Source organism: Mustela nivalis (genome assembly GCF_964662115.1).
Source record: "Mustela nivalis genome assembly, chromosome: 6".
NCBI classification, from domain to species: Eukaryota; Metazoa; Chordata; class Mammalia; order Carnivora; family Mustelidae; genus Mustela; species Mustela nivalis.
In genome coordinates, this window is record NC_139025.1 from 11,548,609 (window position 1) to 11,574,841 (window position 26,233).

Below are 26,233 nucleotides of genomic sequence, written 5' to 3' on the forward strand. Positions count from 1 at the left end.
TATATCTTCTGCTGGCAGCTGTGAGAGTTAGGGTTCCATGGTGTGGAATTTTTTCTGTAATTGTTAACTACCACTTATGGGTACTGCCCTGTCCATGTTAAGTCATAATATCAGGTACTAGAAAGCAGTATTTTTATTTCAGGGCTTCATGAGGAGGTCTGCCTCTAATACCAACCTCTTTGATGTTTATAAATTGCTTAGAATGTTGGATTATAATGACTAATGGTTGCTTCTAAAGAGTAAGAAAAAAAATTGAAAAACTTTTTAGTCTCTAAATACTTTACCCTGTGATTTGAAATACTCTTTCCATAATTATATATTTAAATTAGTCTGATTTGTTACTTTTCGCTGCCTTAGAAAGTATATAATTGGTACATTTTATGGCTTAAAATTGCAGCTATCACTGATTCATAATTCAAGTTTAACTATTTGTTTACATTTTCTGAAATTTTTACATGTGAATTTGACAGCACATCATTTGCAAATAAAAGCAGTTTTCACTAGCTTGCTTTTTTTTAAGTGTGCAATTTGAGATACATTTGAAAAAATGAATAAAATTATTTTTGTTTCATATCAAGAAATGGATGAAAAGAGGCTGCTGGATCCAGGGTTGAAAGTTCGTAAAGGTCTCTGGGATTACACTCTGAAGAACCAGCAGGTGGAATGCCTGAGTGACTGAAGAAAATGGGTGCTAATGCATCTAACTATCCTCATTCATGTTCCCCGAGGGTAGGGGGAAATTCTCAAGCCCAACAGACTTTTATAGGTAACTGTTTCAGTTTTTCTAATTTCTTTTTTGTTAATATAAATAGAATTGTATTTTCAGTGGTCTTTCTGAATGAAAGGAGAATTTAACAGTGAAAAAGTTATAGATAATAATTCTGCAACATCCAGCTTTTTACCCGACAAATGTAAATTGGTCTTGTATGATTTTTATCCTGATCAAGGTCCTATAACACCATTGATCTTTTCTCTGGTGTCTTAGCTAGAATTGCCAGTTGCCCTCAAAAACCTGGCAATCTCCATTGGTGTAAAAATTGTGAAATACAAGCTTCTTGCATCCTGGCCCATTTACTTTCCCCAGTGCAAAGCAGCCTTGGTGTAATTAGGAAGAAGAAAAAATCACAATTATATACAAGTAGTATTCTTAATTTACAAATCTGCTTTACTCTCATTTCCTAAAAATCCTTAATTAAAATCTGTGATATCTGGTTTTTGAAAGCCAGAGAACCAAAAGCATTTTGTCAAGTAAAAAATAATCTGCTGTTAGTCTCTATTCCTTATTTAATATAGAAGTAAATTATTTGAACTTTTTAATAACTTTATTTATAGAAACAGAAGTCAGTTTTATTTGAATGATTCAGGAATGTCTGTTGGTAAAAATTTTTAGCATAAAGTATGTGTTAAAGTGAACATTGAAAATGAATGTTAGGAACAAAGAAACAAATTTTCATTTGTTTGATTTCCTTCTTAGGGACATCATCCTATTCTCAGCAAGGCTATGGTTGTGAATCAAAATTATATAGCCTTGACCATGGCCATGAGAAACCACAAGACAAAAAAAAGAGAACCTCTGGCCTTGCCACCCTCAAAAAGAAGTTTATTAAGCGTCGAAAATCTAATAGGTCTGCCGATCATGCCAAGCAGATGCGAGAACTCCTCTCTGGGTGGGATGTTAGAGATGTTAATGCTTTAGTGGAGGAATATGAGGGAACTTCAGCCTTAAAGGAGCTTTCTCTACAAGCCAGTTTGGCTAGACCAGAAGCTCGGACATTGCAGAAAGATATGGCCGATCTTTATGAGTACAAGTATTGTACCGACGTAGACTTAATATTTCAAGAAACTTGTTTTCCTGTTCATCGTGCCATTTTGGCGGCAAGGTGTCCGTTTTTTAAAACACTGCTTTCTTCCTCACCGGAGTATGGGGCAGAGATCATTATGGACATCAATACAGCTGGTATAGACATGCCCATGTTTTCTGCTTTGCTACACTACCTTTATACAGGAGAGTTTGGAATGGAGGACTCAAGGTTTCAAAATGTTGATATCCTCGTTCAGCTTAGTGAAGAATTTGGAACACCGAATTCCCTTGATGTAGATATGCGTGGACTTTTTGATTACATGTGTTATTATGATGTCGTCCTTAGTTTTTCTTCAGACTCTGAACTGGTTGAAGCTTTTGGTGGAAATCAGAACTGTTTAGATGAAGAGCTCAAAGCTCACAAGGCTATTATTTCAGCACGGTCCCCATTTTTTCGGAATTTATTACAAAGAAGGATACGGACTGGTGAAGAAATCACAGATCGAACTTTGCGGACTCCCACAAGAATTATATTAGATGAGTCCATTATACCAAAAAAATATGCGAAAGTGATATTACACTGTATGTATACTGATGTGGTGGACCTCTCCGTTTTGCACTGTAGCCCCACGGTGGGGAGTCTCAGTGAGGTTCAGGCTCTCGTCGCAGGAAAGCCAAACATGACCAGGGCAGAAGAAGCCATGGAACTTTACCACATAGCACTGTTCTTGGAATTTAACATGCTTGCACAAGGTATGAAATTCTGGTTTTTAATTTTGATTTCTAGAATTATATATTTGTCTTCCTGTGAAAACACAGCCAATATGTTCCATGATTTCACTGTTTGGGATGTGCGTGGGTCGGTTATTTTCTATAGTTAAGGAATCTGAGAAAGAATTGAGGGTCAGTATTAATGTGGGTATTCATTTAGTACTAAAACCAAGCATTCAAAACTAGTGACTAAGAGCAATAGATGAGATGTGAGGCTCTTAATTCCCTAATGTAAGATGATAGGTATAGGAATATACAACTACCACCTGCACCCTGTCTGTGCCCAAGCTTTGAACTAGCCTCGTTTCCCAGATTTCATGGTTAGTCTTGATCTAGGACTCCTGAGATAACTTAAGAGTCACAATTTTATACTCAGTAACTTATTGATGTTTGAATGTTTAGAAAAAGAATGAAACTTCATTCCAAAAATGAAAATAGTCACATTTAGATACAAGTTTATTTGAATCAAAGAATTAGAGTTTCTGATTTAAATTTTTAAATATTCTGTATCTTCTTTTCAAACTCAACTCCTACATCTAGCAACAGCCTACAGTGTGTAAGGCACAGTCAGCGCTAGACTCGTGAGCCTTCTTCATTTAATCTAAACTAAAACTTTTAGGTAGGGAAAGCACATTTTTTGGGTTATAGGCAAATGAATACGTGAAGGTAACTTTAAAAGAATTATATATTTATTGGTAAACATTAGAATCTTAACATTTCAGAGGTGGAAAGAGACCTTCCACACGGAACAAAGGGAATCTGTGGTCTTGAAGAATGCATTCTTTGCTTTTGGTAGCCATATGTTTAAAAACAAAACAAAACAAAAAAAAGCTATATGACATGAAATTACTTGAGAAATTTAGCTAATGAGTATTTGCTAAAAGGACATTAGAAGTTGCCAGTCAGAAGACAATGTTAATGGCTGGGGCAAAAGACAGGAATTTAATGAACTAAGAAATAATGAAAACTACACACATTTTTCTAACTTGAAAATAAAAATGTGTGTTGTATGGCTTAGTCAACAAATTAATAGGACTTTGAGAAATAAAAGCTTCAGCTAAATAACAGTAAGAAATGAATTACATGAGAGGAATTATACAGAAGAAGGCACTGATAAACCTGAGTGAAAAAAAGTTGAGATTTCTGTTACATAAAGTTTCTTTTAAAAATCGTATTTTACCATTATTTTTTTAGTGATAATACTAATTTAGTTTTGTTACCACAACTTAAATGTTGTTAAAATGTTTTTACTTGTTTAAAACAAGAATCATTACATTAATAATAATAGGTGGGTGCCTGAGTGGCTCAATGGGTTAAGCGTCTGCCTTCAGGTCAGGGTCCTGGGATTGAGCCCCTCGTAGGGCTCTCCTCAGCAGGGAGCCTACTTCCTCCTCTCTCTCTGCCTGCTCTCTCCTTGCTTGTGATTTCTGTCTGTCAAATGAATAAATAAAATCTTTAAAAAAATAAAAATAATAATAGGCTATTTTGATGTCAGACTGTAGGAAAATAACATTATCAAAAATAACCTAGCAGCATTGGGGCTCCTGGGTGGCTCAGTGGGTAGAACCTCTGCCTTCGACTCAGGTCATGATCTCAGGGTCCTGGGATTGAGCCATGAATTGGGCTCTCTGCTCGGTGGGGAGCCTGCTCCGCTCCCCCCCCACCACCACCACTGCCTGCCTCTCTGCCCACTTGTGATCTCTCTCTCTCTGTCAAATAAATAAATAAAATCCTAAAATAATAATAATAATTATAATAACCTAGAGCTTGACCACTACCACTATTCTATAAAACCAAATTTGTCAGAAAATGCCTCTACAGAAAAATTTGAAGGTTGTGACATTTCTCAAAAGGTGTAACAACTCTGTTTCTCAAATTGGTTTTGTTTTTTGACATGTTTAAATAGTAAGAAACCAAAGTGTATTATATATACGCTGCTGCGTTTTTGGTGTTTTTTGTTTTTTGTTTTTTTTTAAGATTTTATTTATTTACTTGAGAGAGTGAGAGAGAGCACAAGTGGCAGAGGGAGGAGCAGGCTCCCCACTGATCAGGGAGCCCAATGTGGGGCTCAGTCCTGGGACACTAGGATCATCACTCCGGCTGAAGACCCTTAACCAACTGAGCCACCCAGCCGCCCCACTTTGCTGTTTTTAAAAAATGGGAAAACATCCCCTAATACAGTTCTTTGGGGATTTGTTGTTTTAAGTTTTGAGTGAAAAGTAAAATTGTGGGGCGCCTGGGTAGCTCAGTGGGCTAAAGCCTCTGCCTTCAGCTCAGATCATGATCCCAGGATACTGGGATCGAGCCCCACATTGGGCTCTCTGCTCAGCAGAGAGCTTGCTTTCCCACTCTCTCTCTGCCTGCCTCTCTGCCTGCTTCTGATCTCTGTCTTCCAAATAAATAAATAAAATCTAAAAAAAAAAAAAAAAAAGAAAAGTAAAATTGTGAGGCAGCTCTCTTGGCTCTTAGGTAATACTTAGTCTAGAGTTCTTTTCATGTTAAGTGAGTTTAAATATTTTTTTATCATTTAGCTAGAAATTGTTTTTTAATGTATTTAAAGATATAAAATTATACTCCTTGTATTGCCTTAGTCTTGGTTACTGTAATATATGTGTATATATATATATTCCCTTAAACCTGGGTGTACATGGCTCTCTGTTTCCTTTCAGTATTCAGAATACAGAGTTTAGCTTATTTGGTGTTTTGATTTTTGCACTCCATGTAGGCCTTATTTTTCCCCTATGCCTATGATACTGTTCATATTAGTGTTTATAGCAGACCATGCCTTCAGCATAATTTTTACCCCATTTTTGTGGGAAGGAGAATATTTGGTCACTTAGAGAGGAATTATATACCATGAAGTTTAAGAGCTCAAGCTCTGGGGCACCTGGGTGGCTCAGTGGTTTAAGCCTCTGCCTTTGGCTCAGGTCATGATCTCAGGGCCCTGGGATCATGATCCACATCGGACTCTCTGCTCAGGGGGAGCCTGCTTCCCCTCTCTCTCTCTGCCTGCCTCTCTGCCTACTTGTGATCTCTCTCTGTCTATCAAATAAATAAATAAAAATCTTTAAAAAAAAAAAAAAGAGCTCAAGCTCTGGAACCAAACAAACTGGATTTGAATCCTTCACTACCATGTTTTAATGTGTTTGACCTCAGAGCAAGTCACCTTTCTAAGCTTCTATTTTCTCATTTATAAAATAAGAATAGTAACCCTGTAAAGCAGGATTATGAGGGTTAAAGGAAATAATGTATGTTAGGTGCTCTGACTGGCACCTGATACATAATTAGCATTCCATAAATATTAGCCGTTAAATGATAATCATCAGAACATATTTCATTCACTACCACATTGTTTTCTAAAACTAACTTTTAATAAATAAAAAAAATTTTTTTTAAAAGGAGGGGTGGGACAACTGGGTGGCTCAGTTGGTTAATTGTCTGCCTTAGACCCAGGTCATAATCCCAGGGTCCGGGGATTGAGTCCCTTGTTCAAAAAGGAGCCTGCTTCTCCCTCTGCCCGCCGCTCTGCTTGTGTGCTCGCTCGCTCTCTCTCTCTGACAAGTAAATAAAATCTTTAGGGGCACCCAGGTGGCTCAGATGGTTAAGCCTCTGCTTTCAGCTCAGGTCATGATCCCAGAGTCCTGGGATCAAGTCCCACATCAGGCTCCTTGCCCAGCAGGGAACCTGCTTCTCCCTCTCCCTCTGCTGCTCCCCCTGCTTTTGTGTGCTATCTCTCTCTCTCTGTGTCAAATAAATAAAATCTTTTAAAAAAATAAAATATTTAAAAATATAAAACTGTTATGTTCAAAAAATAATTTTATAACTATTGATTAAACTTAATACTAAGCATATTTTGCAGATTTTTACTTGGTTATTACTGAATTTAAAATTCTCTTCTAATTTTATCACTTGTAAGATGGTACAACTTGTCAGACTATCCGTAAATATCTGGTTATTTGTCATAATACAATTGGTTTTTCTCAGCTGGGGTTCTACAAGCAGATTAAGCCTGTAATACTCTGAGGCATCTATTGTGTGTAATGAATTAGCAGCTCTTTGTTACATCCAGCATGGTAATAGTATATATCATTTTGGAGAGAATTAAGAAAATAGTCACCAAAAGCATCTGTGTTCTATGATAGATGAGGGCTTAACTTTAAGGAACATTGTGAGACTAGCCTGTTGGGCAGCTTGACGGTAGGGCCTTATTCTTAGAATTAATGACTGTTACGTTTTATTCCTAATTAGATTTAACTTCAAAAGTTAAAGCCAGTTTTAAAAAGAAATAAAATCTGTCAAGGGAGGCTGGGACCTTGAGACTAAATGTGTCCTTCAAGATGGAGAGGTGATTTAACAGTTTCAAGAGCATCATAAAAAGAGGCGGTATAGGCAGACAGCCAGAATGGTCTGGATAAAAGTGCACATTCCTGGCCTACACTGAGAATGCATTTTATTCAGACAAGTAGGCAGTCACTATTAGGGAGGTCAGTTAATAGGTAATGGGGCCTCAACTTACTGGCCTGGCATTTTAGGATAAGCTTTAATTTCAGTTGATTTCCTGTATAACAGATTAAACATAAGTTTATTTCTGGCTCCTCCAAAGCCTAATGGCATAATGAAGGAATAAAACAAATATAAGGACATAGATACCCGAGAAGAAAACAACAGTGGAGAAAGGATACTGAAATTTTTGGAAGCTAGAAAGCAAACAAGGACTGATCACTGACTTAATGGAGGAGAGGTCTGTAATAGAGCCTGTAAAGGGGGCGACTCAGGATAACAGAGGCAGTTCACAAGGGGTACTTGGTACTCTGGGAAGAAGGGATAAGTGCGGCCACTGAAAAAGGAGATTTGATTTTAAGTCTGAAAACTGAATGAATCAACCTCCCCAACCCCCGACCGTGGAATTCACCTTTATAGATGGTATCAGAAAGGAATGGGGTTTTGATTTACTCCGTATAGTGAGCTGGTTTTCTGAGTACCCTCTATTAAACATCCATATTCTCTTTTGATATTTGCTACCTTTTTTTAAGTTCTCTAGTATATTTGGGTCAGTACTTTCTCCGTTTTGTTTCAGGGGTCTTGCATCAGTATCACTTGTGCCTCTTGGCAAATCCTAACCTGCCCCTTCAGTTCCCTTCTCTACCCTCCCCCCACCCAACCAAACACAAGGAACCTCGAGCTTTATTTTCTAAAGAAATCAAACTAGAAAGATTTCACATCTGGAAATAGCTACGAAAAGGGTGGGTGGAGATGTGGGGTAAAGCACCAAGGTTGAAATCTGAATTTATGTCAAAGCCTACAAAGTAAATGACAAAAATCACTCCCATTCCCCTGTTCTAGTCCATGCCAGGCAGATACAAGATGAAAAATCTAGAAATGGTGAACAGCCCAAGAGCATATAGACTGATGGAGACTGATGTCGTGGAGTTCCGTGATGAAGTTATGCTCAGGAGTTAACATGGTGAAAAAACCAGTTTGTCTTCCAGTTTTTCTAGAAGACTATGGTCAGCAGTCCTGCTTTTGCAGCAGAGCTTCCACATAGCAGTTCAGTGTTGCATTCATAAATACAAAAACCCGTCTGAGGCTCACTGGACATTTGGAGAAAGCTTCCAAATTAAGACAGAGGACAGAACAAAAAGAACAAAGTATCAGAAGAAACTAGAAGAAAACTTCAACAGAAGCAAAATGCCTGGGCGCCTGGGTGGCTCAGTGGGTTAAGCCTCTGCCTTTGACTCAGGTCATGATCTCAGGGTTCTGGAATCAAACCCTGCATCCGGCTCTCTGCTCAGCAGGGAACCTGCTTCCCCCGCCCCGCCACCGCCTGCCTCTCTGCCTACTTGTGCTCTCTCTATCAAATAAGTGAATAAAATCTTAAAAAAAAAAAAAATAGAAGCAAAATGCGCTTATGTAAGAGAGTGCTTTGTTGAATCAATGAGACATAAATAGGATACTATAAGAGTACAGACAGGAACTCTTGGAAATAAGGTAGCAGAAATGAAAAATAATTTAATAGAAGGATTGAAAGGTGAAATTGAAGAAACCTTTAAAAACGAATAACTGAGAGATGGGCAACAGTGGAGACAAATAAGAAAACTTATAGTATTGGTCTAGAAGGTATAACAGTTTAACAAGTGGTGGTTTTAGAAACATACCAGAGAAAATGGAAGAGAAGCCAATATCTGAGGAGTAATATAAGAAATACTGCTAAAGGAATTTCTGTATTAAAAAGTCTTATCTTAGGGTGCTTAGGTGGCTTGGTTGGTTAAGCGTCCGACTCTTGATCTCAGCTTGGGTCTTGATTTGGGGTTGTGAGTTCCAGCCTTGGGCATGGAACATACTTTAAAAAAAAAAAAAAAAAGTTTTATCCATTTCTGTAGGGAACTCTAGGGAAGAAGAAAAGATTCTAAAATGTTGCAGAGAGGAAAAAATTCGGTTCCATACAAAGAAACAGGACTCTGAATTGTATTGAGCTTTTCAGTAGCAGCAGCCGAATGCTGTAATACAGTGGCACAGTGCCTTTGAAAAAGCTGGTGAAAATTATTTTCAACACAAAATTCTATATTTAGCCAAGCTGTCAATCAAGTGTAATGCTAGATAAAGCCATTATTTTTCAGTCTTGCCTCAAAGAACTGATCTCTCCTGCACCCTTACTGAGGAAGTTACTAAGGATGTGTTCCACTAAATGAAGTGAACCAAGAATGAAGAAGTGTGGGATCCGGGAAACGGCGTCAAACACAGGAAATAAAAAAGGGAAATCCTAAGTCCCGCCCATGTAGTAGGTCTTGCAGGCTTCACATCTAGACTGGACCAGGAGGTGAAAGGCTCCAGGAACATTAAATGACAAGGGACGTTGAAAGAGATTTCATGGGTCTTTTGGTGCTTGTATGAAAAATTAACAGTAGATTTATAGAAAATGAAGGGAGTGAAAAAAGAAGAAAAAATAGCTCCAAGAAAAATTTTAAATTACTTATGGAAGAAAATATATGCCACTTGGCTCACAGTAAGCAGTATTTAAATATGAATACTGACTATTGATTTAATAAAAATTATAATACAGACAGGTAAATGCCAGAAGAAACAACTAAAGAATTGAGAGGCATTGCCTTGGGAGCAGGACTGGGAAGAGGAAAGACATAGGGCAGGGGGTTTTGTCTTTAGAATAAAGTTTTTTTTTTAATTAATTATTTTTATTAACATATAATAATGTATTATTTGCCCCAGGGGTACAGGTCTGTGAGTGGTCAGGCTTACACATTTCACAGGACTCACCATAGCACATACCCTCCCCAATGTCCATAACCCAACTACCCTCTCCATAACCCCCCTCCCCCCAGCAACCCTCAGTTTGTTTTGTGACATTAAGTGTCTTTCATGGTTTGTCTCCCTCCTGATCCCATCTTGTTTCATTTTTTTCCTCCCTAGAATAAGCTTTTTATTACTACGAGCCACAAGACTTTTTAGATCATCAGCATATGCTGCTTTGATTACAAAATTCGATTTTTAGTACAATAAAGATATGATATCAATGCTCAGAAGAACCAGAAAGACTTAGGATGGGCCTTAATCCTAAAGAACTGGGGATTTTTCATATCTATCAATAATGTTAACTAGTGGGGCACCTGGGTGGCTTAGTCGGTTAAGTGGCTGCCTTTGGCTTAGATCATGATCCCAGGGTCCAGGGACTGAGCCCCGCATCGGGCTCGCTGCTTTGCAGGGAGTCTGCTTCTCCCTCTCCCTCTGTCTACTGCTCCCCTTGCTTGTGCTCTCTCAATCTCTGTCAAATAAATAAATCTTTTTTAAAAAAAAATGTTAACTAGTAAAATCATGCTTATCATTTTAGGTTGCAAAGGGCTTTTACTTTCTCTCATTTGGTCTCCCTGACAACCTGTGACTATGGTGGGGCTCAGAGATGAATAACAAGCCTTCTCTTGAGATTGTGAATGATAAGGTTGTGACTCATACCAGCTCTTCTGATCCCAAGCCCTGAAGTGTGTGCATGGTAAGAGAGGGGAGCAGTATGAGAACCACTATTGAGGGATGAAGGTAGGAGGCCACTGTGGCCTAGTTTTAAGAACAGAATAGCAGACTAGTTATCAAAGCATCAGCCGCCAGGAGTCTCAGCGATGAGCCTGATATGTGCTGAACCACTTGGGCAGGAGTAAGTCAGGGAAATGTGGGCCCAGCAAAGACATTTAAAAGCTTTAGGGGCAGACACCTGGGTAGGTGACAACAGACTTTGCTTCAGAGCCCTTAGCCAGAGGATAGAGGGCTTTATTCTGAGTAGGCCATTCTTTCCTGAATCTGTGAGTGTTCCTGTATCAGTTATTTGACTTTTTGGCTGCCAGCATTACGACCTTCTTCCTAGTTTAGAAATTCCTCACAGGTCTCGGTGGAGGGCAGGAACCCCCCCCCCCCCCCAGTGTAAAAACCTAAAAGGTCAAATACTTGTTTTCTCAGCCTTCTCAGTGGTTAATGGTTAAACACATGGCCTGGGCTCTTTTTCTATTGGAAGCTGATAGCCCAGAAAAGCAAGGACTTTAGAGAATTCTTTATATAAGCAGGGTGGGAGCAGCAACATCTCATGGAAAAGGAGAGAGAAGTCAGTGGCAGTGATGCCACTGATGTCCACTGCCACTGATGGCATCCACCATCTGTACACAGCAGGAGGTGTGGTGGCCAGGGTCCCAGAGCAGCCTGTGGTACCCACTAGGCTCTTTCCCTAATATAGTCCTCAGTCTACGGCCTTCCTCTGCTCTCATTTGTTTTCTGTATCTGGTCTTCAACTTTCTGAGCCACTGTGGGCTAACAATATAGCCTTTCACATAAATCCCTTTTCTGTTAAGCCAGCTCGAGTTGTTTTCTGTGGTTACAGCTTGGAAACCTGGTGGTAACAGTACCTATAGTAAAAAGACCAGTGTGTAAAATTCTAAAGTAGATGACTAGATTAGAAGAACCTCAAAAGAAGGATCAGGTGTTTGGTCATTGACTTTCATGATGATTTTAGCATACACTACACTGTGTAAACACCTCTGAAAATGTGAGTACCATGGTGAGAATATATATTGAGTTCTAATTTTTTTTTAAGATTTTATTTATTTATTCGACAGATCACAAGCAGGCAGAGAGGAAGGGAAGCAGATCACAAGCAGGCAGAGAGGCAGGGAAGCAGGCTCCCCACTGAGCAGAGAGCCCTAAGTGGGGCTCGATCCCAGGACCCTGGGACCATGACCTGAGCCGAAGGCAGAGGCTCCAACGCACTGAGCCACCCAGGTGCCCCGAGTTCTAATGTTTTGAGTAAAAATCTACTCTTTAGGAGAACTGTAGGTTTTCTCATGAATTTTAACAACTGTGGGCCTACCATAAAGAATTTACATTTCCTTGTTATAAATACTGTTAACCTCAGAATGAAATAGCTCAGAATTAGCACCGATATCTATGTGTATATTCCAGTTCAGGGCATTTTACAGTAGAACACTTTAAACCATAGATTTTATTTTTTCATCTTGATTAAAAATGTATTTTTTTACTCTATGGAATATGAAAATTAAAATGTTAGTTCCAAACTGGACTCTGTAATGCAGTACCTGTATTTTTAGTCATAATGCATGTGATTATATTTTATTGAATTAAAAATCTAACAGAGAAACAACTGAAAGCAATGACCTAATTTTTTCCTTTGCAACTTGGTCGGATTTCTAGAGTGTGTGACTTGAAACAAATACAAAGTAGTAGAGACTAACTGTCCCGACTCACTAAGCCCTTCCTCCCTCTTCCCATCCTCTCCATTGTCTCTGTGTTGACATTCTTCTTCTGTCTCGGTTCAGTTGAACTGGCAGTTTATTATGCTTCTGTCTGTAATTGTTTCCTCTTAGCAATTTAGTCTGAATATACTTCCTAGAGAATAATGGAGCTAAGTTAAAGACCATTATCCACAGACCAGAGTAGAAAATGTAGATTTCAGTTAACTATACAACATAGATGAAGAGTTAATCTCAGTTCAGGAATGGAGGTTCAGACAACTCTCAAATTATACATCTCTAATCATAATGACACTTAGCACTTAAGAAATTCTTTACTCAAGGGCGCCTGGGTGGCTCAGTGAGTTAAAGCCTCTGCCTTCAGCTCAGTCATGATCTCAGGGTCCTGGGATCAAGTCCTGCATCGGGCTCTCTGCTGAGCCAGAAGCCTGCTTCCCCCTACCCTCTGTCTGCATACTTGTAATCTCTGTCAAATAAATAAATAAAATCTTTTAAAAAAAAATTCTTTACTCAAAATTTATGAGTAGAGCTCTAAGTTGTAACATTTTATTGCATTTTTATTTTAGAACTTAAACCATTTTTCATATACGCTACAAACCCTCCACCTCTGAGCCTCTGCTCACATTTTTCTGTGGTCTTAGAAGATCTTTGCCTCTGACCACTCAGTGTCCCAAGTTCTACCATACTTTCTAAGACCAAATTCACATGCTACTTTTCCTTTGTTTTGTCTTAGGTATTCTAAATTAAAAGTATTCTCTACTTCTGCAAATTTCTAAAGCACTTTTACTTTTCTTTTAGGTTCTTTCATCCAGTTTATTCTGGAATTACCTATGTACCTCTCTCATTTCCTCTATCATTTAGTGTATTATATACTCCCTAAAGACAAGGTCAGATCTTCATCATCTTAATCACCCAAAGAACCCAGTACTTTGCTCTTAGTAGACTCTCAGTTACATTTTTTAAATTTTTTATTTAAATTCAGTTTAATTAACATATACTGAATTGTTAGTTTCAGAGGTAGAATTCAGTGAGTTACATGTTTTGAGTTATCTTTAATGTCTATGAAAACTGAGTAACTTTTTCTTTTTAAAAGGGGGTGTGTGAAATAAACATTTAACCATAGAAGTTGCAAATAAAATTAAGATGCTTAATCTCAATCTAGGAGATAAATATGAAGCATTAGTTTTAAAAATAAGTTTAGAGATGGTCTAAATGGGGTATAATTCCATAGCATTAAACTCAGTGTTAAGTTAAATTTCAAATAAAGTCTCTTCAACTCTTTCTTTTGTTGCCCATTGATATGTAATAGGATATCAGTTGAATTTAACATATTCTTGGAAGCCAGTCAAGTTGTTAATCTTTTGAAGCCATAAAGTTTAATCTGAGGACAATTAGAAGCCTTTCTCAACAATAAGCAAAATCTTTTCTCTGTCATACTAAAATCCCAAGAATGCTACAGTTGAGAGAAGTGAAGAAAACAGGAAGACTTGCTTGTTTTGGTTTGTTTTGTTATTCTTCCCAACACAAATTATGTGTTTATTATTGTCATGATCTGAGAGATTTAATTAGAACTTTGCAGACATTAATATAATCAGACAAAAGGTGAAATAGTATAGTCAGGTCATTATGGATATGAACACAGAACTTTGGGGCGCCTGGGTGGCTCAGTGGGTTAAGCTTCTGCCTTTGGCTCAGGTCATAATCTCAGGGTCCTGGGATGGAGCCCCCACATGAGGCTCTCTGCTTAGTGGGGAGGCTGCTCCCCGCCTCCACCTGCCTCTCTGCCTACTTGTGATATCTGTCCATCAAATAAATAAATAAAATCTTAAAAAAAAACCTGTGAGCAACAGGGACAAGAAAGAGCTGAGCTTTTATTATTTAAAGAGTATACTGAACTCTAACCACCATAAGGATAGCAAAAGCATCTGCAGTGATGTTGCCAAATGCAAGGTATTCTGAAGTAGAGAGAGACTTGATTTCCAGTTAGCATTTTTTGAACACCATTGCAATGCAAGATGCAATACCAGGGAGAAGAGAATAAGAAGGAACCATGTTTAAATGTCACTATGTACCTTTGCTTCATGATGGGCACACCACATAGGTCTTCTCATTACATCTTCACAACAGCCCTGTAGAGCTTGGAGATTTGCTTAGGTTCATAGATAAGTAATGGTACCCAAATTTAATGGTATTTTATAAATAAATACAAAGTCTGGGGTCAGATCTGTGCTCCAGTCCTGTCTCTGCCTCATACTTACCATATAAATTCTTCCTGGGTTCTTCAAATGAACTTGTTCCTTTCCCTTCACAGAAGTGTGGGCACCAAGCAGTATGCCCTGCTTGCATTTGGAAGGGCCTTAACAGATGTTTTTAAAACTGAATTACAGGGGTGCCTAGATGGCTCAGTGGGTTAAAGCCTCTGCAATCGGCTTAGGTCATGATCCCAGGGTCCTGCATTGGGCTCTCTGCTCAGCAGGGAGCCTGCTTCCTCTTCTCTCTCTCTCTCTCTGCCTGCCTCTCTGCCTACTTGTGATCTCTATCTGTCAAATAAATAAATAAAATCTTAAAAAAAAAAAAAGAGCAGTGCTGAATTTTGAGACTGATTCACCAAAATACTTTTAGAAGATACATAGGCATCACATTGGTTCTCTAAACCTATTGCTCTCTCAGCTCGTATGTAATTATAAGAGGTTCAGAAAAGTTTCTAAGCTAAACTGTGACTAAATAGTCTCTTTGTTATTCTAATACATCATCTTAACTTCCAGATTGATTTTTTTTGTCCATAAGTGTAAGCAGTAAAAATATTAAGTATCTAAAGTCTTCATTGGTATGAACCCCACTTCTAAACTACATATTGATGTCAAATTTGTGATATTAATACTAAGTTAAATAGAAGTGGATGGATACAGTGTTGTAAATCTTACCATCATCATAGCTCTATAAACCTGAGAGAATGGCAGCTGCCTGAGTTCTCTGCAAATAAAGGTGAAGATGGGACATTATGGAGGGGAAGGAAGAAAATAACCCGTCGATTCAGATAGCCCTTGGTATAGAATTAGCACTAGGACTCCTATACTGTATTCATTTAGCACCTACTATATGCCAGACCCTGAGATTGAAGTAATAAGTGAAAGCATCTAGTTCTAAGTACCAATAGGCAGTTACGGTGTAAGTGTCCTAGTAGAGCAAAGGACTGGATGGTAGGGGAGCAGACAGGGAGAGGAGGAGCCCCAGACCTCAATATAGGAATTAGGGAATGGAGACAGTATCAGGAGCTTCCCAGAGAAGCCACGACCTGGAGATTGGAAATACAGCTTAGGCAGAAGTAACACAGGTAGACGAACCCAGAGATAAATAAGAAACAGGTACTTGGGATTAGGGTAGAGGTTGCAGAGATAAGAGGTGTATGGTGAGAAATGAGGCTCCAGGGACCAGCAGGGCTGTGCAGTACACAACTTTATGTCCTTTTAATATGTGGAGACATTAGGCTTTATCCTGAGCACTGCCTGTAGATACCATGAGAAATGTTCCAGAGATAGTGGGGCTTTTTTTTTTAAATACATACATCCTTTAAGCAAATACAATCTATAAGTTACTCATCAAAAACTGCTAATTCTTGTTTGAAGTTTCTTATATTTATTCATTTATTTAGTCGAATTTTTGAGCACCTGCTTTTTGCCAGGCACTATTGCTAAGCTCTTAACTCACATCATCTATGGTAGGTATTCTCTCCATTTCATGGGTAAACTGACACTTGAAAATACTGTTACCTGGGGTGGTAAGGCCGGTATTTGAATCCTGGTCTTTCTAACTGCAAGGCTATGCTTTCCCATTACAGGGGAAAAGGGATGGGAAAAAATTATCTGTGAGGTACATTGTTTTGAAAGGAGACATGATCATTTTAAGAGATAACCAGTAAATAGGGACGCCTGGGTGGCTCAGTTGGTTGGACGACTGTCTTCGGCTCAGGTCATGATCCCGGAATCCTGGGATCGAGTCCCGCATCGGGCTCCCAGCTCCATGGAGAGTCTGCTTCTCCCTCTGACCTTCTCCTCGCTCATGCTCTCTCTCACTGTCTCTCTCTCAAGTAAATAAATAAAATCTTTTAAAAAAAAAGAGAGATAACCAGTAAATATCAAAAGTTCTGAAAATTATAACATGGCTCTACCCCCAAACCTTGGGGTTTTCTTATAATAGAATTAAGGATACTAACTTAACTGATGTGTCACAGTGGGGAAAAGGCTTAAGGATAGTAAACAAAGTATAGATGTAAATGGGTATTTTTTGTTTTTTTATTAAAGGTATGTGAACCTCTGAGTTTTTCACATACTGGGACTACTAGAATTATGGTTTTATTTTGTTTCAGATTTTATTCATTTTAGAGAAAGAGAATGTGCAAGCAGTGGAGGGGAGAGGGACAAGTAGACTCTGCGCTCAGGGCAGAGCCAGACATGGGGCTTGATCTCAGGACCCTGGGAGCATGACCTGGGTCAAAATCAAGAGTCGGATGCTTAACCAACTGAGCCACCCAGGCACCCCTAGAATTTTTTTTTATTTAACATTTTAATAAGTGACATGTGAGTGGAAAGTACACAGTACGTTTGGGTTGTCAGCATTTCTGTTCTCTTTATAACCTTTGACTTGCTCTGCTCCCTTGAGCCTCTGCTTTCCTGCTACCCTCTTCCACTCCCCACAGACTGTGTGCTTGCTTCTGAATTAGAATACACCAGTATAATGGTGTATGAAGAAATTTAATTATAGTAAGAGGTAGATTTTGAAGATTAGGGAACATTTTCAGATGAGGAAATGGACTAATTTCACACATCACACAAAGGGAATTGGGGTTGGGTCTCTGGTCAGTCTGACTCTAATAGTATATCTTGCATCTCTCTTCTAGTCAGATGCCCACACATAAGAATACGTGTTCAATTTCAAGTTCTCCAGAATTTGATACCCTGCCTGCTAGTATAGCAGAGGCTTATATAGGGTGTCTGTGTTTAGAGACTGATATCCGTGTGAATGCTTTTCCCTTTCATCATGCTGTTTTCACTTACACCAAAAAACGCTAAAGCCTAAATATTAAAAATGCTGTATCAAACATTAATTTATGAAGTAAACAGTAAAGCAATATAAATATATTCAAATAAGTATCCTCAGAGTGCTTAGTCTTGTCTTTTTCCTTTAATGTAATAGAGAAGTCTTTAATCTCTTGTAATAATTATGTGCTTTAGCCACCTCCTTTAGTACCAAGTTACTACAGTAACTTCTTTCCTATCTTCCTCTCTGTTCTTTCTTTTCACATAGCTTTCACATGGCAAAAGTTATTAGAATAAAGGATACAAGCAAGCAGGGTACATTTTCACACACAAGCAGCATGAATCTCAGAGATTGCCTCTTTCCCATCAGAGGGGAGTAATGTTCTGAAAGCAGAGAACCTTCTCATTTCCTTTCTAATATTTGCTTGGATTCTGTGGTCAGTGATTGATTTTATATTGGCACTGAGGGAAGGAACTGCTGGCAACTTCCATAGCGTGATGGTTTTTGTTTGTTTTTTATTTGATTTTTTTTTTTTTTTGAATAGCTAATATATTCAGAAGGAACAGAATTCAAAAGGTACAAAGAGTCTCAGCGAAGAGTCTCCTGCTCTCCCAACTTTTTGGCCCCCACCAGTCAGTTCCCCTTCACAGATGCATCCAGTGTTACCAGCTTCTTGTAAATCCATCCAGATAGACAATCCAGAGATAGTCTAAGTATGTAACTTTTAAAATATATGAAAGGAAACCTAAAAATATATTTGGAATAGATCTATGATATTATTAATGCTCTCTGGCATTTAGTTATTGCGAGGAACTTGTAAGGGTCCCCCTATTAAAAGGGACAGAAACTGGAAAGATATCCTTCCGTGTGGATAAATATGTTGCACTTTAAGACTCTATATTATGTATGGAGGATAGTTTTATTATCTACCCAGTAGAAATAACCAAATTCTGAACATTAGCCCAAAAGATATGAGAAATAGAACCCAGAAAAACTCACCTTACTTTTCCTCTTTTTTTTTGCAGTGAAAATAGATTTTAATCTAGCTTTCTCTGTCTTCCCCACCCAGTGTTACTGAGACATAATTGACATATAGCATTGTGTTCAGTTTAAGGTGCACCATGTAATGATTTGATACATGTGTATACCCTGAGATGTTTACCACAGTAAGGTTGATTTGTGCATCCCTTTACCCACATAGTTAACATTTTGTGGCTGTGGTGGTGGTCAGAACACTTAGCTGTACTCTCAAAGCAGTTTTCAAGTATACAGCACAATATTAACGTGTCACCGTGCTGCACTTTAGGACTCTGAACCTTAGACATCGTATAACTGAAAGTTTGTACCCTTTGACCAACCACTCCCTATTTCTCCACCCCTCAGCCCCTAGAAACCACCATCCTATTCTCTCTTTCTGTGAGTTTGACATTTTTAACTTCCACATGTACGTGAGGTCATACAGTATTTGTCTTTCTCCGACTTATTTCACTTAGCATGATGCCCTGAGGATTCATCCATGTAGCAACATTTCCTTCTTTTTTATACCTGAATAACTCTCTATTATATATATACCACATTCTCTTTATTTGTTTCCACATCTTGGCTGTTGTAAGTGATGGTGCAGTGAACATGGGAGAGTAGACGTCTCTTCCAGGCAGTGCTTTCATCAGCCTCAGACACATTCCTAGAAGTGGGATTGCTGAATCTATGGTAGTTCTGTTTTTAAATTTTTGAGGAACCTTCATGCTGTTCTCTGTAGTGCCTGTAGCAACTTACATTCCCACCAACAGGGCACAAGGGCCCTCACATCCTTGCTGTTATTTAATTCTTGTCTTTTTGGTAACAGCCATTCTGACAAGTGTGAGGTAGTATACTGTGGTTTTGATTTGCATTTCTCTGATGATGAGTGATGTTGGGTACCTTTCCATGTACTTCTGGCCATTTGTATGTCTTCTTTGGGGAAGTGTCTATTCAAGTCCTCTGCCCGTTTTTGTTTTTAAGATTTTATTTATTTGACACAGAGAGAGCATGCACAAGCAGGGGGAGTGGCAGGCAGAGGAAGAAGCAGGCTTCTCACTGAGCAAGGAGCCCAATGCAGGGCTCAGCCCCAGGACCCTAGGATCATGACCTGAACCAAAAGCAGATGTTTAACCAACTGAGTCACCCGGGGGCCTGCTTTTTAATCAATTGTTTACTCTTGAGCTATAGGAGATTCTTATATATTTTGGATATTAACCCCCTATCAGATACATGGTTTGCAAATATTTTTCTCTCATTCTGTAAGTTGTCTTTTAATTTTGTTGATTGTTTCTTTTACTGTGCAGAAGCTTTTTAGTTTGATATAGTACCACTTACGAATTACATGTCAAATACAAAAAATCATTATCAAGACCCATGTCAAAAAGAGTTTTACTCCTATGCTTTCCTCTAGGAGGTCATGGTTTCAGGTCTTACATTTAAGTCCTTCATCCATCTTGAGTTAGTTTTAGTGAGTGGTATAAGATAGGGATTCAGTTTTATTCCTTTGCATGTGGATATCCAGTTTTCCCAGTGCTATTTATTGAAGAAACAGTCTTTTTCCCATTGAGTATTCTTGGCTCCCTTGTCAATAGCCTTTTTTTTTTTCTTTTTTGGCCAAATTATAATGCACCTTTACCTAAAATATTGATTGTAGTTTTTCTTACCTCTCTTCAGAGAAGTTGTAAAATTAGACATGTTCTGAGAAAAGACAGCTAATGTAGATCAAAGAAAGGAGCACTCAGGACAGACTAAAATGATCCGGATTGTGCGGCGTGTCAAAAGCACATTACTAGAATGCTCATAAACTTACTGTGACGAGGAGACCCTAAGGTGATCCCCAATGATCCCCATCTTCTGATACTTACACCTGCTTAAGCATTGAGCACAGCCTATATCTTGTCTCTAACCAGTACAATATGGCAGAGGTGGGCTGTAGTTCCTGTGATTACATTACATTAGAGAAGACTCCATCTTGATAGTAGACTTGAACAAGAGACGTCTTCCCTCATCAGCATTGATGAAGTAGCTGTTCTGTTGTGAAAAGGCCTGTTGAGCAGACCACGTCAGGAATCTCATGCAGCCTCTAGGAGCTTCGTGGGAACCCTCCCCCCCCAATAGCCACAGGAAGCTGGGTCCTTACATGGCCACAAGGAAAGGATTTCTGCCAACAACCTGAATGAGCTTGGAAGCAGATTCTTCCCCAGAACTTCCCAGCTCTTCAGGTGAGAAGGCAAGCCCAGCTGACACCTGATTGCAGCCTTAGGAAATCCTGACAGAGGGCGCACGTCACCTGTGCCCAGTGTCCTGGTCCACAGAAAATAGGAGATGATTTGTTTTAACCTGTTGTGGTAATTTGTTACGTAGCAGTAGAAAACTAACACGTTGTATAATCTTCTGAGGTTATTTTCATAGGTCAAAATGGTTTAATATCAACAATTTGATGTGATTTAAGTTAATGAGAAAACAATAATTTAGATCCAATTCATCACAGAGTCTTCAAGGTGATAACCAGCCACCCCTCTACAAAAGTCCCAGTCCGGGAGGGATGGTGCAGTTAGCCGCAGTCCTGCGGTTGCGACAGACTGGGGGCTATAATTGATATTCTCATCAAAACTGTCCTCCCTCAGAGTTCAGTTTGGGCAGCAGAACACCTCTGACTTAGGGGATAAGGGAATTCTTCTAGGGATTGAGCCTCACACCACTGCAGGGAAAGGTGTGGCTGGAAGAGAAATAGAACTCAGAGGAACGACCAGCCAGTCAGCCTGAGAGACCAGACACACTGAGCCACTCACAGGGCGCTGCACAGGGTACGGGGGCATGTGGATAGGGGTGCTCTGGCCTGTGGCTCCTCAGCCAAGCATCTGGTGGTGTCCTGGGGCCAGTTGGGAAGGAGAACTGAACTCGAAGCAGGGGAGACCAAGGATCAGCTAGCCTCTGTGTCTGCTTGTCCCCATATCTAGTTATGGTGACTCAGAGAGTGATGCTGCTGCTTCTGCCTCCTGTTCTCGCACAACTTTGACCAACTTTGCTTAGAACCATATAGGAATGGAAATTGTGGGAGACAGTTCTAAACTAAAGCAAGCTGGAACCATACAAATTAGCACAGTATCCCTCTTCTGTCCCCTAACCTGAATTGTCATTTTCCTTTGCCCATATTTCAGCAGGTTGGGGTGGCCTGCCAGGTTGAGGTAACCCAGACCTTCATCCCAGAGGTGTCTGAGCTCTTAATCACTTTATCGATGGTTCCTACAGTTGCCCAGTCTTTGTTATCACTGGACAGAGAAGCAACAAAAGATGCCCTGGTGAATACCTTGAAATCCATACAAACACCTTCCTGCTCCTCTTGTATTATATTGCCGCAGACCTAGCGTCCCAATCCAGCACACTCGAGATGCGTTCCCACAGTCTTCTAGACCCTGCCAGTACATATCTCCAGGTCTTGCGGTTCTTGGGTGTGTTCATTCTTTCCCCCCAGAACAGAAATCGTATTCCCTTGTTCAGACTGTGCTTATGAGTGATCAGTTCCTGATTATTGTTTTGGAACCAGTGAGCAGAGGCAGAGGCAGATCTTGAAGAGGACAAGCGTTGTCTTTGCAGGTGGCTGCTGTTTTCTGCCAGCAGTTAGAGCTGTGTCCCCACCAACCCAGAAAGTTTAGACAATCTTGGCATTTGACATTCCTCGCTCATCCACCCAGATACCCCATTCCAGATTTCTGTCCCCACCTATTTCTGTTCAGACCCAGATTGCATCATCGAAGATTTGTTGAGGCTTTGCATTCAAGTCTTTGAGGTCTGATATCTTTCAAATTAAATCTGGATCCTGAGTTTCGGCAGCCTATTGTACAGCTGTGGGAAATAAGGATGTTTTTAAAGACCACCTAAAAATCTTCCGACTTTGACAGAATGCCTAGATTGAGGGGTGGCTGCCCTGAATGGTTGTTTCATTTTTTTTCCTGACTTTGAAAGCAGTCAGCTAAAGCCAGCCAATTTCAGGGGCTCATTCTATCCAAAGACCACCTCTCCCACTAAACTAGCATTTCCCTTAGAGCAAAACCACAGTTTTGTCAAACTGCCGCTGCATGCAGGGCTCACCACCACCTGCTTATCATTAGGAGCTGGGGTCCTTTTTGCCATTTCTTCAGTGAGTGAGCTAGTTCCAGAATCTCACTGGAGAATCTTGTTTCCTAGGGCCACTTCTCTTCTTTCATTGTATGGTGTCTCTTGCCATTCCCCCACAACCTGTGCTAAGGCAGCCTAAAACTAGAGCTTGCTTGCAGGTGGCTTATTTGGTAAGTAATCCCCTGAACAGGAGTGCAGTCCCCGGGATCATGAGAAAGGGGAAGAGAAAAAGCAGAAGAGTGGCCTTGGGCTGGTCGCTGCTGGAGACGCCAGGGTTCCAGCCCTGCCCGGACCCTCTGAGATGCTCTGTAGAATCTTCGGACTGGTCCTCCGGAGGCGGAGAGAAGAGTGTTGATGCCACCAGCTCTCACAAGTTGCAGAGTCCATGGACTGGCAGTTAAAAACACTGCGGCACAGGGGCGCCTGGGTGGCTCAGAGGGTTAAGCCTCTGCCTTCAGCTCAGGTCATGATCCCAGGGTGCTGGGATCGAGCCCCGCATCGGGCTCTCTGCTCAGCAGGGGAGCCTGCTTCCTCCTCTCTCTCTGCCTCCCTCTCTGCCTACTTGTGATCTCTCTGTCCAATAAATAAATAAAATCTTAAAAAAAAAAAACACTGCGGCACAGATTGACTTGTCTTCTAATCCTTACATGTCGGGACTTTCCTTTTCTGCCTTGGCTTTGGAATTCCAGTTGGTGTTTAAAACAGAGAAGATGCAGAGATGATGGTGGAAAACCTTTCGGCAGTGTGCTCAGTGTGGATTAGAAGAAGGAGGGCAGGAGTCAGCAGGAAGCTCTTCCATATTTGATGTGTGAGGCATGAAGGATTTGGACAGAGATCACATTCCTGGGAATGGAAAACAGGCTAATCAAAGAGCATCTTGAAGGAAGAGTCAGTAGGACGCACCAAGTAGTTCTATATAAATGTCAAAGGAGTCAGCACAGCTGATTTGAAAGATTTCTAGCCTAGAAAAAGAGTAAGTGTTGATGGACACTGGCTCCCTGATGTTATTTAACATAATCCTCAGAACTCTGATGGGATTATTTCATCCTCTGTATGAGGAAATGAGAATCACGGGTGTGCTTTGATCTGGCACAGAGCTCTACGGGGGAGAGTCAAGAGGTGGTGATGTAACTACCCGAATTCAAAGCCTATATGCACTTTTGACTGCCCTCACCTCCCTCTCATTTCGTGATTCCTTTCCTTGGGAACTGGAATCAGTTCCAAACAGGTTAGTTGGAAAGAGTTGAAGCAACTTTTTTCCGAAGCCTATTAGAACTTGCCCGTGTTCTTCCTTTTCCCACCACAGGCCCAATATGAAACTTTGAATCTAGAAGTTGCTTGTGACAGACATGAGCCAGTGAAAAGGTTTCCCACTGCTGCCAGTGGTGCAAGTATGAGAGTGGCAATAAAGACAGATCCTGACCATGTTGCCGTAAAATCTGCTGATTCAAAGCGTATTTTATAGTTATCAGAGGAGCATGAAGAGGGGGAAATGTTAATAATAAAAGCAGAAAGTGTTCCTGTTCAACACGCAGCAGGAACAATCGTATCTATTAGTAAATGTCAATTTGTTGGTGCTTCTTTATCCCTCTGTCTTGATCATTTATGGTATGTAGCTCAAATTTTTAAAAAGAGGCATTTTTGCCGATACTACATATTGGAAAGAAAATATTCTGGTAAAAGAGAATAGAACAAAGGATTAATCAAGTAAGCAAGGGATCTGTAAGACGCAGTTTTCCAGGGGGGACAAAGTCCTAAGAAGTTGACTTCATATTTCATCTGCCAACCTCACAATTGCTTCACTGAAAGTCTGCTACCTGAGTAGAATGCATGGCACCTATGAGCCCTTCAAGGTCTTGGCTACAGATGAGTTTTTCTTTTATAAGGAAATTGATAAAGGCTTTTGAATTCCTCCAGTAAAGGTACACGGTGTACTAGTTAGCCATTGCTGCGTAACAGCCAACTGGGGAATCTGAGTGGCATATGACACGAACAAGTATTTCTCACAAACTTCCAGGTCAGGTAGAATTACAAATTTAAGTTTGCAGCAGCTGGGGTCATTCTGATTGCCACTGTGGTTTACCAGGGCTGGGTGACCCTGTTTCTGCTGCTGCTGGTTCTCTTCCTAGGATCAACAAGCTAGCTACAGCATGTTCTTTCCCAGGGCAGTGGCAGAAGGCAAAAGGTCAAGCCTATTCCCAAAAAAGTACTTTTGACGCTTTTTGTCACAACATCTCGTTGGTCAAAGCCGATCTTATGGCCAGTTCCAAAGTCTTAGGGTGCAGATGTATACTGTGCCCGTGGGTGTGGTGGGATCAGAGAGCTGGTGTTGCTGAATATGTACAGTAATCTGCCATATTTGGATAATACTCTTACACTCTATATTTCTAACTTCAAGAAGATAAAGTAGGGGCTCCTGGGTGACCCAGTCAGGTGCTAAATACCATAGTCTCAGCTCACGTCTCTATCTCAGGGTTGTGAGTTCGGGCCCTGTGTTGGGCTGCACCCTGGGCATGGAGCCTACTTAAAAAAATAATAAAAGTTAAAAAGATAGTCATTCTGATTATGTATTTAATTGTCTTTAAAGAAGAGGATACTATTTTATGTCTAGTTAGAAAACAAATTCAGTAAACTCTAAGGAAATAGAAGAGGAAAAAACAACTCCCTCTGAGAGTTAATTAGTACCAAACGGGAGGAAACAAATTTGACTGTCCTGTACCCTGAAGCTGGCACAAGGGAAGGAATGGGATTCTAGACAGCAGTGCTCCCAAGAGTGTCTATAATGAGGTAAGCACAGTTTCTGAAAGTAAGCATTTAGAAACTTCTTGGCACTTTGACATCATCACAATATTCAAGAAGTGTTTTTATTGGTTTCTACTGAAGTATTTGTACATGACAGATTAGAAATTTATTTTTTAATAAAGATTTTTACTTATTTATTTGACAGAGAAGTAAACACCTACACTGCACTTAAGTGGACCCTTTGATTTATGCATTGGCCTTGTGGTGTTTGGCTTAGTATCCCTTTGTCATTAGGAATCCAACCGTCTTCGAAAATGTGCTGGTAACATTTTTGGGCCAACAAGACTGGTCCAAAATTTACCAAAGAAATGGCATTATATGAAGTCTTTCTGCATCTTGCTTGCTGGCCTTTCCCTGCCAGCACCCCTTTGGCCTTGTTGCTCTGTGTACGTTTTCATTCCCTTATCAATAACCTTGACAAAAGGCAAATTACCACTAATTGAAATCCCTACTGTAATATGAAAATACTATATTTGACAATATTAGATAAATCTCTTCTTAAAATATACCTTTCAGCATTCCAATTTTTTGCCTAATTGTTTTCCTTTCACATTTGTGAGTTAGTATCAGTGTGTTTGGTATATTTATAAGGTGCTATTCTGTTCATAAGAGGAGTGGCTGTAAGTGAAGAAGTTCTGATGAGCATTGATTCATAGGAGACCTAAGTTTAGAGGAATAAAAAAGGGGGAGATTTTTCAGCAGAAGCGGAAGGCTATGTTTAGCTATATAGCTGTGTGAATTGAGCAAGCTCATTAATCTTTGTGAATCTTAGTTTTCTCATCTGTCAAATGGGAATAGTGGGGTGCCTGGATGGCTCAGTGGGTTAAGCCTCTGCCTTCGGCTCAGGGTCCTGGGATTGAGCCCCATGTCGGCTCTCTGCTCAGCGGGCACCCTGCTTCCCCCTCCCTCTCTGCCTGCTTGT

The 26,233-nt window shown here is 40.0% G+C and overlaps 1 protein-coding gene across 4 annotated transcripts in view; it reads left to right on the plus strand.

The window, feature by feature from the left end:
* The window catches only part of BTBD7 (BTB domain containing 7), a 79,901-nt gene that overhangs the window by 27,737 nt on the left and 25,931 nt on the right, over positions 1 to 26,233 (plus strand). For 2 of the 4 annotated variants that reach the window (XM_082733329.1, XM_082733330.1), the window contains exons 2-3: positions 579 to 766; positions 1,475 to 2,554. In XM_082733329.1, the coding sequence (XP_082589455.1) occupies positions 685 to 766; positions 1,475 to 2,554 (1,162 nt within the window). In that variant the 5' untranslated portion in view covers positions 579 to 684. Of the gene's footprint in view, positions 1 to 578; positions 767 to 1,474; positions 2,555 to 20,064; positions 20,221 to 26,233 lie in introns of those variants that run through there. The other 2 variants (XR_014312405.1, XM_082733331.1) reach the window with 2 other exon arrangements.